Below are 17,651 nucleotides of genomic sequence, written 5' to 3'. Positions count from 1 at the left end.
AAAATCTGGCCCTTAAAACTAACTACAAGAATCAGAACAAATCACAGGCCTGGGTAGAAATAGAACACTGTGTGAGAATCACTGTGTTGTGTCAATCAAGGAGACAGGGAAGAATGCGCAATGAAATTGAATAAACATTACAGTGTAAGGCCCACATCTCGCTAAAGAAGTACAATTTAATCACTGTACAGAATTCTTTCCAAACTCCCTTTAACACTGAATGAAAATACATATTTAATGTAAATTCAGTATCCAATATTAAGTTAAGCAATGTAGACTTATCTAAGGATAAATTATCATTGAGAAACAGTGACAGATAGAATTCTGAAGTGTATTTCAGTGCTAACTGTAGTGTTGAAATCCAAGACATGCAGTTCCAGAGTCAGTTACAGACTGGATTACAGAGTCATTCTGAGTGGGCCGTATGTTAACTTTATCCTTTTCCCCATTGGAGAAAGCCCAAACTAGACACCTGCTAGGATGAATACCTAGTGCTTTTCTTTTTTCCCTAGATTTCCCAACAGTGAAATAGATCCATGTTCCAAAATGCACTTGTACAGGTTTTGTTGGTGTTAGAAGGGAGGAAGGTGCATGGGAATCAGTTAGATTTGGAAAAAAATGGAAATCATCTGAATTAAAGCAATTTCTCTTTTCTCACCTATTTACAGGCCTCAGAGAGCCAAGATGAGATTCTGGGTGAAAGGGAAACAGGGAGACAAGAAAACATCCAGAGAGAAGCTTACGACCCAGTCTGAGCTGCTTGAGCTGTATACAGAGCAAGAGGAACCAAACATAGAGATGACTCCTGGCCTCCAGCTTGCTGAAGGTAAATGTGGGGGGAGAGATATGTGGCAGTTTTGCCAAGCTATTTTCAGGTATTTTGAGGGGTCTGCAAAGTTGTACTCGATGTAGCCTCTTGGAGATACAGACCATAACCAAACTGAGCAGTAAGAGTTAAACAATGATGTAGTGATATGAAGTTCATTTAATTGGTGTAAAATACATCTAGAGGCTCTTATAATTAAGCAGAGATTTTACAGCTTCCATGTTGACGTTTGTAGCAGGGTTGGACAAGCTCTCCTTTATCAAGAAAAACTTCAAAATGTATAATTAAATTCTTGATAGTGAATGAATGAGGCTATATATTAGAATGATGGAATGAGAGTGGATGCTAGTTTTCACTGCAGAATTAGAGAATTTTCCTGAGTAGGTCAGGTGAGCGCATAGGGTGCAGGGTTGAAGACAAGAAACACATTGATTACTTTAAAAAAAATTAGGCTAAATAGTCAAAACAATGTCATAATCCCAAACAAGAAACTTTGGTTTATAAATACGTGTATCGATAATTTAAGGGAAGAAAACTATAAATGTGGTATTGTTGTTTTAAAATAAATTCAACCATCTGAAAGGAAATAAATTCAGCTCTACCTAGCTTTGGACCTGTGGCTTTAGAAAGGTCACACACATCAAATTTTATGTCTGGCTCACCACTGAGCCTTCCATTCTCACTGAGCCTAAAAGCTGCATTACTGCTCTGAGTACTTTCTCTCTCATTTTCTTATTTAATGTGCTGGGATCCCTGCAGAAAATGCTTCTGAAAAATATTTTCTTTTCTCTTTTAAGAATCTCCCACCTCCTTCTGGACTCTGTGGGAGGCAGCAGAATTAGGATACAGAGATGGCTATTTGTTCTCCCTTGTGTAGGGCTGCTGTCTTCTCCATAAGTTGCAGGAAATGCCTGTCTAATAATATTTGGCACGTTCCATTTTGAAAGTGTTGTACAACCACTAAATAACTAACATTGTCATTGCACCACTTTGAGGTAGGCAGGTGTTCTTCTCCTTGGACAGAGGAAGAAACAGGCAGAGGGGCTAAGTTGATTCCACTCTGATAAGTGATGTACAAATACGACACTTTCCTACTCTACTCCCTGTGAATATTCAGAGTAATATCTGCTAACTTTAATGACTTTTCTTTTCTTCCTTGTTACCCTATCATGACCATCAGTACAGCTTGGAGAGGGTGAGCTGGTTCTCTTCCGGTTTGCACTTCATCAGCAGAATTGTTCTCTAAGTTCCCCCATCACAGAATTGGTGGCGGTGGTGAAAGAGAGACTCCAGCTTGATTTTCAGGTCCTGGGTGGAACTTGCAGTACTGGCATCTGGGAAAATCATCGTTATTATTTGTGCACTGAGCACATTTGAGTAGAAGTTTCTGAGATTAAATATTGCAGCATTTTAAGCTTTAATAATGAAAAGTGATAAGAAATTAACAACATGATGGTGCTTCTGGGCACTCAAAAAACAATCATAATCTGCATTTCTCTTTCCTAACTTTTAATTGTAGAGTTGGGTCCACATCACCTGACACCCCCAAGGAGTCCAGAGCTGTCAGGCATCTACAGAAGGGAATTTAAAGAGAACAAGGAGCCATCTCCCAAAGTGAAGCGTAAGCGCAGCGTGAAGATCAGCAGCTTGGCACTGGAGCCTGTCCAGTGGCAGAATGACTCTCTGCAGATCATAACCAGTGCTGGTGACTTGAAAAGCATGGATGAGTTTCTCCTGAAAAAGGTACACTCGGCCATTTTCACTTCAGCATAACTACAATAGAGAACAAAAGACAGATAAAATGCTGCTGTCTTGTACATTACATAATCAGGGCCACCTCTTAAAAGAGCAGCAGTGGCAACACTTATACCACAACTGAGATGACAGTTTTAGATCAAAAGCTGCAATCTTGACTATAGCCATTCTAAATAATTTTCCAGAGTTACCCATGTTATTGTAAAAGCAGCAAAGAGTCCCGTGGCACCTTATAGACTAACAGACATATTGGAGCATGAGCTTTCGTGGGTGAATACCCACGTCTGTTAGTCTATAAGGTGCCACAGGACTCTTTGCTGCTTTTACAGATCCAGAATAACACGGCTATCCCTCTGATCCATGTTATTGTGTTATTCACAGTCAATATGGTGGGCAGAGTTTACTGAATCAATACATTTTTTTAATACTGGGAGAGAGAGAAAACACTCCTGTTTGGTCTCCAAAGAAAAACAACTGATCAGCCAATTGGCTATTTTAGTTCCGCACCATCAGAACAAAATGAAAGGTCTTCAGGAAGACATTGGACTGATTCGCTAACTGGCTGGCAAGGCAATAATGTCTAAATGCAAAAATCAAAGTGTATTCTCATAACTTATCAATATCGAACAATGTAATCTGCTTATAAGAGGGCAGTTTCTCCTTAATAAGTGGTGCTGGTGCATAAAATAGAATATTGTAATTCTTTCTATGGTTCCCAGATGAATGATCTGGATAATGAAGACAGTAAGAAGGACACACTTGTAGATGTGGTGTTTAAGAAAGCATTAAAAGAATTCCGGCAAAACATCTTCAGCTTTTACTCATCAGCTTTGGCGGTAAGTAAAGGTGCTATCATGTCAAGTACTAGTTTAGAAGAGTAGCACATAGAAAACTTTACACCATGGAAGAATGAAGGAAAGGTGCCCTAGTTTCCCACAACAAAACCAAACTACATCATCTTAAATGCACCTTAACATAGTGGAGGAAACTCAAAGGAGGGCAGAAACTTTATGGATTTAAAAAGTTCATTCAGTGAAATACATATGCTCCTCTCGCCGTAAGCTGTGTTCTGTGTCTGGGTGCCTTGATAGTGAGATGCTTGTACAATCTGCTCAAATGCTGTTGGTTCTGTAAAATTGTAAATCTGGTGTAATGACTCCCTGATATAAACCCTACCTTCAGCAGCATGTAACCCCTATCACAATAGTGCAGGTAGTATTCTAACCTACAGTGGGTCTTGTACTGCTCCAAACCTCAATCATATGCTGCTGAGAAGCAAAAGCTACATTGTAGGTTAGAATGTGCGCAATTAAATGGGAGGTAGTAAACTGTTACAGCTACCAAAGTGCTGGAAACATTTATGTTAAAATTCCAGTGATAGAACTTCTACAAACTTGGAAGTCTTTGCCCTTTGAGTGTCTGTATAGATCTGCATTGTACATTACAAGATAAGGCTTGTTACTTCCCAAAACTAACAAAAATTCTCTAGCACTTTCATGCGATTCAGCACTTCATGTAGCTGGCAGCCTCCTCAGTTGATCTCTTTTGCTGTTCAATCCACCAGCAAGCCACTGTACTGTACAGTGTGTTCTATGAAATAACAATGGACAAACTAGTTTTTTCATCACACTCTTGTGCTTACCCACATTAAAGGCCTAAGAGTGCCAGTCAGGGCTGGAACAACTCTCTGAAGATATGGAAATCTGTCCTATAAAAGTCCTTTTTCTGATCCTTTTGTTTCTTTTTATAAGATGGATGACGGGAAGAGCATCCGGTATAAAGACCTGTATGCCCTGTTCGAGCAGATTCTGGAGAAAAACATGAGGCAAGAGCAGAGGGATTGGAGTGAATCGCCCGTCAAAGTTTGGGTCAACACCTTTAAAGTATTCCTTGATGAGTATATGACAGAATACAAACCTCTGGATTACACTGCTGCAAAGGTATGCAGGGAACCAGTCTGCCTCCTTCTCTTTGCTTATTGAAATGGTGCTGTTCCGCTTCACACGCCGTATCTCTGGGATGATGCTGTAGACTGTCAAAGTGGGCAGCCACATTGCTGCGAAGCCTTGGGGATGAGGCAGGCTGTAGGCCTCCAGTAAAAATAAGTGTAATGCTTTGCACCTCCGGTTGTTCAGCTGGCAACCTCTGAAAAATGGGACAATTATTCTGCTCATCTGGAAGTGGGGGGGTAGTAGAGGGTCATGTGCACTTTCTGGTGGATTTGAGATTATTTTCATCATCTAAGGGTGAGAAAAGGCAGAGGAACATAGTATAGAGTTTACCAGACCTCACCAAGAGCCTTCCAGTGCCTCCCACTTCTGGGAGCAATCATGCCTTAAAAATAAAGGTGTTCCTTCATTCTGCCTTTCTGCCCCTCCCCCAGTGACCAACTGCCCAACTCCCTCTCAGCTTCGGCTGCCACTGAAAAGCCTCTGCAGGGAATGGTATGGGGAGGTGAGGGTCTCCAGGTTGCAGATCAGTGCGGCAACCAGCTGATGGTCACAGAGCAACCAGAATCTACCACAGTGCACACCCTGCTCTCACATCCACGCTGTCATTCACACACACAGGTTCCTCGCTCCCTGCTCTTTCCACCCTGCAATTAAAACCACTAGTGGCTCTTAGGCCAGGCTGGTGGGGGTCACCAGTTGTTATTCTGGAAAGAAGAACCAACCCCTCTCCTCTGGCTCCCTGCTGCAGCTCATCTACAGTCCTCAGGACAAGTTTCTTGTGGGCCACAGTCCTTGGACAGGATGTGAGCTCTGTAGGGCAGTTTTTCAAATCCCAGAGCTCTCAGCTGAAGCAGGGCAGTTATGCAGTTAGGGTTGAATTTTCAAAATCACCCAACTGACTTTTGAAAATGGGATTTTTGCTTCTAAGTCACTGATATGCTTTTGAAATATTTCCCATAATGCCTGTGTCTGCAAGTCACAGTGTGCATTGGCAGAACTGTGTGAGTGGCCGAGGACGTGGAATGTCCAGGCTTGCTGTAGGTCTGGATTGAAGTGACCCGGCAGAGCTGTGGAGGGAAGATAAATTTGAGAGAATTCAGCAGACTTTAACTTGAACTATTACTCTCTGATTTAATTATTATCTTTAAATCTCTTTTAAATTCACCTTAGGTGCCAAAAACAGAGAGAAAAAAGAGAAGAAAAAAAGAAGCAGATGTGGTAAGCTGAAATCTCCGTGCTTTAGTGTTAAACAATTAAAGTCTGTGTGGTCAGAAAGGAATCATGCTGATAGCAATCTCTGTGCCTACATTTGAGCATTGTAACTTACTAAGAACAAATCTCACTGGAAGAGAGATTTAACAATGTGCTAGGAAAGCTAATGAGATGAACTAGTTTTGCTTTTATCTGTCTCTCTCTTTTTTTGGCTTTGCTTTTATTGCTAATTCCAATTTCATTGGCTGGTAGAAGGAACAATATAATTAATAATTAATGCTGCGATTTAGTCATGGAAGTCCATAACTTCCAAAGACCTCCGTGACTTCAGCCAGCACCAGCTGGGAGCTGCAGGGTCTTCTGCTGCCTGCGGAGCCTGGAAGCTGCTCCAGGATGTCAGGTGGACCCCTCGCAGCTCCCCGCCACCACAGGCAGCAGGGGGGACCCCCACAGTTCGCAGCTGCCAGCGGAGGGGGACCCTGGAGCTCCGAGTCCTCAGAGGTGGTGGGGGCCCCTGGAGCTCCCAGCCCGCACGCAGCTAACCAGGCTCCCCATTTTGTCAAGGATATTTTTAGTAAAAGTCAGGGACAGATCATTGGCGTCTGTGAATTTTTCATTATTGCCCATGACCTGTCCATGATTTTTACTAAAAATATGCGTGACAAAATCTTAGCCTTATAACAAATAATGGAATGTATCAGTTTGTAATATGCAGCAGAGGGTAGTATTTGCCTAGATGTCCATAGTGTAAAATTCAGAAAGTTGCATTCCATTCTTCTAACATCAGGTCAAAGGAATATGATTTTTTTTGCATTTAGAAATGGAGTCATCTGCTTTAAAGATGCTCTGCCATCTGCTGGAGAAGGAACAGAACTGCAGTTTAGTAACTAAAAGACCCCAATTTACAGAAGTGGGTAAATATATGAGATATCTGTATCCCAGCTGCAGATGTTCAGATTGGCAGTCAGTTGTTTAGGAACTTGAATGCTGATTTCAGAGTCCAAATACAGTTTTCTGATCTCCATTCAGGTTGCTAATGTTTGAAGATTGGACTCATCAAAGTAAAAAGAGCAAGGAACAAGGAGATATTTCCATATTGGTGCTCTGGTAACACACTTAAATCATTAGAGTTTCATTCTCACAACTTGACATGTCACCAGAACTCAAGGGAAATATTTCCTTGTGCATTCTATCTCTGCAGCTCAATATACACCAATTTGTGTATTGGTTTGATTTTATGCAGGCACAGACCTAGGCTGCTAGTTGTGAAAGATCTACAAGTAAATTGCTTCAGAAAAGAAAATGCAAATAATACACCGACTCAGACAAAAACACACGTCTCTCTTGGGAGATTCTGTGGTGAAGAAGGTCTGTCCTGTGTTCATTCCTGACAAAGAAGCTGTGGCTGTCCAAAGGCTCCAAGTACTGACAGTTAATTCACCCATTCTGCAGCAGGCTGTGCATCCAGCTCCCTGTCACTTGAGCCACTGAATTTTCAATCTTGTGTTTTGTCCTAGGTGGAAGAGCATAATGGTCACATCTTTAAGGCAACCCAGTACAGCATCCCCACATACTGCGAGTACTGCTCCTCCTTGATCTGGATAATGGACAGGGCTTCTGTTTGTAAATGTAAGCATGGACCGTTCAGCTCATCTTGTGTTCGTTTCCTGATGATACCTATTGTGCTCCTAAGAATCCCCTGTATATTTCCCTCTTCCTTCCCATGACATCCTGAAGCCATGAAAACAGAGGACCCATCTAGGGTGCTCCCAAAATCAGCCAGTAAGGTCACTGTACAGCACAGTGCAGAAGGGAGACACCAGCTGTGGGAATTGTGGGGCGGCATCTCACACAAAACTGCAAATCCACTGCTGGCTCTTGAAGCTAGTCATGTAGCGATTAATTCAGTCTTTATAAAGACAATGAAAGGAGTAAGAAAAATATTATCAGGGAAAAATACTGAGCTACAATGACATAGTCTCGGCACGTGGGATACGTGGTCCTTTTCAGTCTGTAGAATTTCTGATGCCCTGATGTGCCTGACACCAATTAATACAGTTTAGAGTATTGAAATTGGAGTTAATTGGACCTTTGTGGGCATGAGAAAAAGTTCAGAGAACTGGGGGTTTTGTCCATTATTTTAATTTTTCTGATGGCTCTGAAAATCGAGAGTGGCTTTTTGATGGGAGAGGAAGGGCTGAATTACCGTTTTCGTGGTATTTTAGTACAAAATTGGATACAGGGAGAACTGAAATCAGATGATATTTCCAACCCAGTCAAGCAGATCAAAATCTAATAGTTCAGAGTAGCTTCAGAGAACCATCTAAACTTGTGGAATATCTTCTGAACCAATCCTCCAAACCTGGGAATTGTGCCAAAAAATGTTAACTGTCATACCTTTTAAAAATAAAGGCTTTGATTTTTATTTATTAGGGCTGTGAATGCAGATAAGGTATTTCTGGGCCCAAGTGGTATATTGAGTGCAGAAGTGGCCATTTGTGAATGCATAGTATGTGTATTACTGGCATCTAACTGTAAAAATCGGGTCCAAAATATCAAGCAGAAGGCTGTAAAATGTGCACAACACCAACTCTTTGCACAAACGTTAGCTAATTAACTTGTCTTGTGGCTTTACTAACTGACATTTTGAGTCCACCCAGTCCAGTAAGGATTTGATCACTGCTTGTCCTGTATCTTTGGGAGCCTTTGTCAGGGCCGGCTCCAGAGTTTTGGCCGCCCCAAGCAGCCAAACCAAAAAAAAAAGCAGGAGTGAGGGACCGTCCACCGAATTGCCGCCGAACAGCTGGACGTGCCGCCTCTCTCTGCAGTGGCCACCCCAAGCAGCTGCTTGGTAAGCTGGTGCCTGGAGCCGGCCCTGGCCTTTGTGCTGTGCAGCAGTGGCTCAGTTCCCTGACACAAGTAGCCTGCCCACAAACAGAAGGTCTCACCTTGGCTCTCACAGCCTAATTCCACTTTGCAGGGTGACACCAACAAACATACCTTCAGTCCAAAATATGTCCTTCCCAAATTCTTAATTACCAGATACTTGGACTATTCCCCTCTGGTTCATAACTCCCAAAGGTGTGAAATCAGCCCCCCAGTTAACAGCTCTGTTTGGTGTACACACTCCACGCAGTTTGCACATCAGAGACTTACTTGGAATAAAAATAAACAAAAAGTATATGAAATAGAAAACCCCCAGATTCAAAGATGAAATAGTAATGGGAAAGCAAACATATACAAGTTACATGGAAAATAAATGGAAAGACGCAACGTTGGGCTGCACATTTTCATATTAGATAAAATCCCTTTTCAAATAAGAGGTACCTATTGCTTTAAAACAGTTTCCCAGCTTATAGGAAGGATCCAGTGTTTGTAGACAACCTCCTGCCTTGAGACAACTGTCCTCCAAGTTCTAGATGATCTTCAATTCAAACCCCTTCCATTTGAAAAGGACTTGCAGTTTGTTTTTTTTAGTCTCTATAGATATTCAAATTAGGGAAAACTCCCTCCTTTCTGTAGAATGGGGTTTTCCTTTCAGTTTCAAGTTGTTCCCATTTGCTTTGATGGTTCCCCATTGTTTTTTCCTGGGCTGGACAATGTCTAGGTCAGGGGGTGGGCAAACCTTTTGGCCCGAAGACCACATCTGAGTGGGGAAATTGCATGCAGGGCCATGAATGTAAGGCTGGGGCAGAGGGTTGGGGTGCGGGAGAGAGTGTGGGTGTAGGAGGGGGTACGGTGTGCAGGAAGGGGCTCAAGGCAGGGGGTTGGGATGCAGGAGGGATGCGAGGTGCAGGAGGGGGCTCAGGACAGGGGGGTGTGGTGCAGGAGGGATGCGGGGTGCAGCAGGGGTTTGAGGTGCAGGAGGGGTGCGGCAGGGGGTTGGGGTGCAGGCTCCAGCCTGATGCCCCTTACCTGGAGCAGCTCCAGGGTGGCAGCGGCACGCACCGGGGCCAGGGCAGGCTGCTCTTGCCTGTTGGTACCTCCCCTGAAGCTACCATTGACCGCGGTTCCCCGTTCCCGGCCAATGGGAGCTGTGGTGGGCGGTGCCTGCAGGCGAGGGCAGCGCACAGAGCTCTCTGTCCCACTCCCTCAGGGGCCGCAGGGACGTGGTGCCGGCCGCTTCCGGGAGCAGCGCAGGGCCCGCAGCGCCACGGGGGTGGCAATCCCACAGGCCGGATGCAGCCCGTGGTGCGTATTTTGCCCACCCCTGGTCTAGGTGCTTGAAGCCAGTCTCATGGGTCTGGGGAAGTAGCTCCTCTCTGCCTGATTGCTTCACTGCCCTGTTGTGAGGTGATGCTGAAGTATAGTTACAATTTTGTATATACACCCTCCTTCATAGCCATAACCTGTACACATATCTCAGAATGACTATTCAGTGCATTACAAGCTTTCATAAAAGATCTTACGTGATGCACTCTTACAGTAGAATAACGGAATGCAATCACTTGGTTTAACTGATTCTTTTTGCTGGGTTCAACCTTCTTTTGTCCCATTGGGGTGTCTAGAGTCTGATTATCACACGAACATGCCAGGAGATACTGTAAAGTGCTAAGTATAATTTTTTCTCATTGTTACAGTATGTAAGTATGCTTGTCACAAGAAGTGCTGTCTTAAAACCACAACCAAGTGCTCCAAAAAGGTAAGACTTGGTCAATCCATTCATTCATTTAAATACCTTTTCTCTTCTGTGAGCATAGCTTTAATTAGTGATTTTAAGGAGGTGTTTACAGGTACAATAGTGGAATTATACTAGCGGGGTTGCATTCCTGTGCATGTGTGCCAACTGGGTTGCATTCCTGTGCATGTGTGCCAACTGCAGAGGTGAGCTCACTCGTCAAGGAGGGTGCAGAGCTGAATGCTTTTTTGTACCGCCTGCCACTCCACTCATCTGCTCCAAGGCCTTAAATATTCTCGCCAGCAGGAGGAGCCTGCCTCATTTTACAGCATATATGGGATTTCAGAGTAGAGCAATGAGTAGATGTAATTTACAGCACATGTCACGGTGTATATAGTATCAGGTACTTAGTCAAGGCCAAGGGTATCTAGTATCACTTGTATTTCCTGACCTGTGGCGGTGGTTTTTCTTTTCCATTTTACATCTTGTTACATTTTTATAGCAATTAACTTGTGTTATCCTAGATACTCCAGCAGCCAGTGAAGTCCCCATAGTACCCACTTAATAAAACCTTGCATGTTCTCTTAGCTGTTATTTACCAGGCAGTCAGGATGTATAGACAACAGGGAATAAATTCAGCAGGTTATTAGAGATGCCAATGAACCATTAAACTATTATCTTTTCATTTTCTCCTGTGTTTATTGCACTCAGTAAGTAGCTGGTATGGCTCTTGGTAATGTATAAGGAGTATAGCATGTGCAAAGCTTAATCAGCTTCCAAGGTGTAAGTCCCAGAGGGCAACATAGTTCAACTTTTCCCTGTGTGTAACTAGAGATCCTCTTTGTTAAAGCTTGGAAGAACATTTGAATGTATTTACTTTAACATCATTTTTCAGCCATCCCCCACTCCCTACCCTGACAGTGCATGTACTGAGGCTTGGTCTACACTAAACCCCCAAATCGAAGTAAGGTACGCAACTTCAGCTACGTGAATAACGTAGCTGAAGTCGAAGTACCTTAGTTCGAACTTACCGCCGTCCAGACCCGGCAGGCAGGCTCCCCCGTCGACTCCGCGTACTCCTCGCGGCGAGCAGGATTACCGGAGTCGACGGGGAGCACTTCTGAGTTCGATTTATCGCGTCCAGACTAGACGCGATAAATCGAACCCAGAAGTTCGATTGCCTGCCGCCGAACCAGCGCGGTAAGTATAGACAAGCCCTAAGTCTCTGCAGTGTATTTGAGGGAGCTGGATCCATGATGATAAACAAATCGCAGCCTGTGATACTCAGACAGGGATAAATGCATCTCTCTGGTGTTTCCAAGAGAATGGAATTGCTTTACATGGTTAAGCATTTTGTATCCTTACAATCTCAGCCTGAACCTGTGTGTTTTATGCTAATATGAAGGGAGAATTGATATCTTTGCTACATGCCACCTCCCTCCCCTTCTGCCCAGGAAAATGAAAAGTTGATTTTAATGCTGTTGGTTCACCAAACCAGGCCTACTGCTTTGGCCACAATTCAGTGGCACACAGCCAGAAATGCAGCAAACAGGAAATGAAAGAATTCAGTCCAAGAAAACTCTGCTAAAATAAAATAACTACTTGGTGTGAATTCATTTCCTGAACTCTAGTGAAGTGACATTAATGTATTCGCCAAGTTCATCTTTAAAAATCTTGCTTGCTAATGCCCAGGAAAATTTGGAGTCTGAAAAATAAATACCAGTCCAAGGTACTGATCAGAAATGGTTAGATCATTTGCATTTGTTAATTTGTTTATGGATGGATGGATCCAGGCTGCTAAGGGTTAAATTTTCACAGTGCATCAGCTGAGAAGGTTGGTGCCATTTGGTATATTTTGAGAAGGTGCCCTTTATCCAAAAGGTAACAGCAGATTTCCTAGTTGTTTTTTAACTTTATGCAGAACCTGGTGACTTTTCATTTAGGCTTATGATGGAACTAATAGAGCATCAAGCTTATCTTAGCAGTGTATTTGCTTTGATGGACCTTGTAGTTTGCACTAATGCATTTTATGCCAATGTTGGCAGTTGAACACAGTGACAGCAAAAGTTAGAGTTTTTGTTATAGCACTTGATGTTAGCTATAGGAACAGCCCAATCCTGGCACTAAAAGATTAAGAGATGATAGTACAATAGCTTGTGAATTTTACACGAGATCAAAACCAGTTGCTGTCACCATTTCTTCCTGGTGTGTTCTTGCATGGAGGTCTATCCAGTGTGGAAACCTCCCCCGGACATTCCCCTCTTGTTGTTTTCATTTGTGCCGTGGTGACAGTGAATGAGAAGAAGCAGACATGGAAGAGTGGCACTGGTCAGAGGTCTAACCAAGCCACACACCTACTTTCTCATTCATTGTTCTGGTTGGATCACTACCCATGCTGTGTTTGAACATACAGTCCATATGTTCAAAGCCTCCTAAGTGGATCTGTGCATTATTGTGTGAAAAGTTTTTCTCAGTCTTTTGACTTTATCCAACCAGAATCTCTCATTCAGGTTGAATGTGATCTAATTGTTTGCTGAATGTTGAGTCTCTAAAGTGCAGTTCTAGTCAGGAAAGTGACTCTGTAAAAATAGAGAATGTCAGCATCTTTTACTGATTCTCTTTCTCTCTTAATGGCTTCTAGGTCACACTTGTTCAAAACCATTTTTTTAACTGTCAGCACTGTAAGTTCATCTAGGGATCTCAGAATCAAGCCCAAGTGTGTTCTCCTTCATGTATCATCACCAGGCAATTTTGTCAGTGAGGCATGAAGCAGACTAGAATATAGCTCACTGTTGCACAGCTGTGTTCGTTCTACAGTAAAAATGTCAGTACATGAAGCAAATAATGACTCGGAAGACCCAAGGAGAGTACCAGTGGGCCATTTTACAGAGCCATTTTTCTGAGCACAGCCCCGTTGCAAGCCTTAACTATGAACATTTGCTGGTCTTTGTAGCAGTGTGCAGTGCTGCAGGCACAGCAGAGTGAACACAGGGATAGCTACAGTGACCAAGAAAGCCCATGGGAAAGATTGGATTTGCGGGGCAGTGTACAGGCCTTTCCTCTCTTCCCTTGTGCTCAGTTAGATTTACTAGATTAATTTGCAAATAATCCAGTTAACTTTGTTTAAAAATGTGAACTGCATCTTGAACGGCAGTCAAATTGCATTGCATACATTGAGAGGTTCAGTCCCAAGACATCCCTAAGTTTACTGCGCTGTGAGCAGCATTGCATTGAGACCTTTGAAAAGGAATTAAGAAATCAATCTCTTTCTCCACATCAGTATGATCCCGAGCTTTCGTCACGACAGTTTGGGGTTGAGCTCTCCCGACTGACCAATGAGGAGCGAGCGGTGCCATTGGTGGTGGAGAAGCTCATAAACTACATTGAAATGCATGGGTTATACACCGAGGGCATTTACAGGAAGTCAGGCTCAACCAATAAGATAAAGGAGCTCCGACAGGGTCTTGACACAGGTAAGATGAAAAAGAGAATGTCTCAGAGGGGGAGTGAAAGGGACAGCCAAGAACCTCTGTGAAAAGAGAATTCATGTCATCTAAAGGGGGCCAAAGCAAAGGAACCCTTTTCCCTTCCCCCACCATAGACTCTGGCTTTTGGTACCATGAAAGTACAGACATTTCTCTAATACTAGCCTTCACCAAAAGTCTGCACTGTGTTAGAGCCCTGTCGTCTTGTGGAACTGTTTAATTCTTTCTTGTTATATTCCTCCTCTTGTGCACAAGTGTGCAAAAAAAATCATAAAAAGAAATTGGGAGAAAAAGCTACGTTAGCCAGGCTTCGTATTTATCAACATCACCTAGACTTCCAAAGTGCTTTACAAATTCTGTCTAAAGACTTTCACCCCTGGAAAACTGGCTCCTTTCACTACAAGGGTTTTAACATGGTCATATTAAAAACCAGGTGCCAGGGTTGTGCTGTTGTGCACTGTGTGATCTGTGGTTGTTACAGTATTAATACCTGTTTTTCATATGACAGTAGTTAGTATACTATGCAGTGTTGTTGTAGCTCTGCCCTGAGCCTGAGACATAAGCCCATGTATCAGAGGCCTGATATGAGGCCTGAAGGCTGGGCTAAAGTAGCGGTCAAAACTTTGCTGATATAAAACAAAATCAGGCTGTGAGCTAGAGGCAGGCCCTGCTCACAGAATCTGGCAAGAACAGGGCTGATATTGCATAAACACACATTCCTGAGTGCTAAGCACAAAACACACACACAAACACGTTCCAGAAGGGTGGTACCAGAACACCCCATACCAAGAATGGTACAAACACATTCCCCAAAGATAACAGGAACACACTGACCCTGCCTAAAGATACGGTCAGGATGACAATGTGATGGATAGAAATGTACAAGGTGGTGGGTGGTGACATCAGAGGATGTCAACTATCAGAGGAGCAATACGTAACTTGTTTGTATCTGTGTATAAAAATGTATCTCAGGGGCAGTCTCTTTATCTAGCCTAGGGAGGAACGGAAAGTCCCGCCGTTCACTGAGCTGGTCCATTGTTATGGGTATACATGTATTAGTGCAGGATACTAGTACTGTGCTTCATCGACAATAACCCTGGCTGGGTGCTTTTGTACCTTAACGGATCTTGTGGTCATTGGGCGGTTCGCTTGAAGTCTGCCATGCCAGTTGTCTTTGCCGAGCTGGGGCGGCACACAGAGGGAACACACACGCAGCTGAACATCTGACCACTCCCATGATAGTAGAGAGACGGTGAGTGAGGTAATAGCTTTTATTGGACTGACATCTATTGGCAAGAGACAAGCTTTTGAGCTACACATAGCTCTTCCTCAAGACCTCTCTCACCCACAGAAGTTGGTCCAAGAACAGTGGTTAGGTAATAGCCAGTTCCAATATTGACATGAAAACACTGTCTTGTTTACTGGATCAAAACTGATCATTTGCTTTTTCTTTGGTTTCTTTTCCACTCCCCCCACTCACTTGCCTCGGTGAACAGATATTGACAACGTGAATCTAGATGACTACAACATTCATGTCATTGCCAGTGTGTTCAAACAGTGGCTGAGAGATTTGCCCAATCCCCTCATGACCTTCGAACTCTACGAGGAATTTCTGCGAGCTATGGGTAAGGAAGGTCCATACAAATCCTATACAATCACACACAAAACCCAAGACGGGGAAGGTACAGTTAGCTGCAGGTACCAAACCCAGAACAAGCAGTCTTTTTTTACTTTAGTTTTATCATCACCATTGTCATGACAAGCAGCAAGCAAGTAGATTGTGTGCTTGTACGATTGTACAAGCGCCAATTGTACAGAGTGTTTGAGTCCAAAAAGTCATTTTGATGATCTGTCATCTTTTATGACGTTACTGGCAACACAGTGCTGGAGCCTCTCCCACCTGCCTCCCTCTTAGAGCCTTTTCTAACTGCCAGGGTCTTTCCGTGCAGCAGGGAAAGACTCCATCGGGGGTGATGACACTGCTAAAAATAGCTGTGTAGCCGGGAGGAACGACTTTGGCATTTAGAGAGCCGTGTAGGCGGTGCTTAATTTGTGCCAAGACTTGCCAGGGCTGAGCGGCACATCTGCTCCAGCATCTCTCTGCTGCTGAAGCGTTTCCTTGCAGCCTCCCCCTGCCAGAGCCTTTCACTGACATGTAGGTACGCACTGCAGCATGGACACAGCCTACTTTTCACTATGCCATGTAGCCACAGACAGCACTGTGACACAAACTAATCCCTTACACTGTTATAGTAGTCAAAGCCTTTGCCGTTCATAGCCCTGGTACCTCTGGGCTTGCCGTGTGAAAGTTTAAAAAAAAAAAAAAAGGTTGACCCCCGGCACCTCTTTCGTTAAAAATTAAGCAGTGGGTGTAGGGTATATCCCCACAGCCTTCATGCACGTCTTTACTCACCTAAGCAGTGCCTCGCCATCTACATTGCTATTTCTGCCCATGCTAGGGTGGTGTGTAGCATATGATTTTGATGGTGAGCAGAGCAGAGTGTGCAGCATAGACGTGCCCCAGGAGATATCGATATTATTATTCACCTCCCAACTCTTTTGGAATCTGTTTAAAAGAAATCAGTGTCTTATGCTCATGTTTTTTGCATAGGATACTGCTACCTGAGGGACCTGCAAAGGAGGCCTGCTTGTATAGGCAGGGAGAGGAGGGAGTTGTCATCCCTGTCCCTGTGCACTGGCCTCCTGCACAGCTCCCCTGTACTGGGCCATTCACACTACCTTCGCAAGTAAATATGGCAGAAGACACTATGGGGAAGTTGCCTGTAATATGTGTAACTGTTTGTGCTCTCTCCAGGCCTGCAGGAGAGGAAGGAGACCATCCGAGGTGTGTATTCTGTCATTGATCAGCTCTCTCGCACCCACCTCAGTACCCTGGAACGCCTCATCTTTCACCTTGTGAGGTAATGGCAGACCACAGTATGGGATCGTCATACTGCAGCCACTCTTTCTCTTCTCCTTCCTCACTAGGGGCCTGATTCTGATACACTTACTCCCCATAAGTACCACCTTACTCCATGAGTAGTTCCACTGGAACAAGGTACTGTTCTACGTGAGTAAAAGTACTTGAACATGGGCCTATGTGATCCAAGTACTTTTGTAGGAAAAAAGGGGAGTGAAACTTCATAAGGGAATGCTTTAAATTCTGAAATGGCTTTAACGCTCTGGACCCAAGAGCTCTTTCTCCAGACAATGCTCTCATTGATAGCTAATGGCAATAATGTTCTTCTTTTTATATATAAGTTCCCTTTCGTAATAGCAACAAATGTTGTAGACTTGCTGAGAAGGCAACCACTGTAGGTCTCAGCTGGTTACAAACACATGGTTCCATACCATAGACCTAACCCGCTGAGACGTGCAGTAAGATTGCAGTGGATCACAGTATTGCCACATGTTGCACCCTTTAGTTTGAACATTGAGGGTCTAGGGATCATGTGTGATGCTTTTACATGAGCTTAGACAATATCTAGTTCAGGCTATAGTCACTGTGTTACAATCTGTGAAGTTTCCAGCCGTCTACATGCATTTAGACACATCTGTGCTCTGTTTCTAAGGCATAGCTTAATGATGGCTAAGTGAGTTGCTTGCAACTGTAATAAACTTGCACTGTATTTAGTCCTTTTTGGAAAATAGGTTAAGTAGGTCAAAACAAAAGATTTCCTAGAGAACATCATGGCATGTTGCATGGTTCACTCAGTGTCCATTGTCTTACCTTTTTGCTCTTGTCTGGTATAATATTTACATCCTTGTAGAGCTACCTGTTGGTCTAGTTCCTTACCAGATAC

The 17,651-nt window shown here is 43.6% G+C and overlaps 1 protein-coding gene across 19 annotated transcripts in view; it reads left to right on the top strand.

The window, feature by feature from the left end:
• The window catches only part of MYO9A (myosin IXA), a 475,076-nt gene that overhangs the window by 445,143 nt on the left and 12,282 nt on the right, over positions 1-17,651 (top strand). For all 19 annotated transcript variants that reach the window (XM_065558506.1, XM_065558508.1, XM_024103989.3 and 16 more), the window contains 10 exons: positions 669-826; positions 2,346-2,569; positions 3,301-3,417; positions 4,333-4,521; positions 5,704-5,751; positions 7,263-7,374; positions 10,326-10,387; positions 13,644-13,836; positions 15,345-15,473; positions 16,664-16,769. In XM_065558506.1, the coding sequence (XP_065414578.1) occupies positions 669-826; positions 2,346-2,569; positions 3,301-3,417; positions 4,333-4,521; positions 5,704-5,751; positions 7,263-7,374; positions 10,326-10,387; positions 13,644-13,836; positions 15,345-15,473; positions 16,664-16,769 (1,338 nt within the window). The remainder of the gene's footprint in view (positions 1-668; positions 827-2,345; positions 2,570-3,300; positions 3,418-4,332; positions 4,522-5,703; positions 5,752-7,262; positions 7,375-10,325; positions 10,388-13,643; positions 13,837-15,344; positions 15,474-16,663; positions 16,770-17,651) is intronic.

Source organism: Chrysemys picta, chromosome 10, assembly GCF_011386835.1.
Source record: "Chrysemys picta bellii isolate R12L10 chromosome 10, ASM1138683v2, whole genome shotgun sequence".
Classification (NCBI taxonomy): domain Eukaryota; kingdom Metazoa; phylum Chordata; order Testudines; family Emydidae; genus Chrysemys; species Chrysemys picta.
This window is presented reverse-complemented; position numbering and strand designations above follow the sequence as displayed.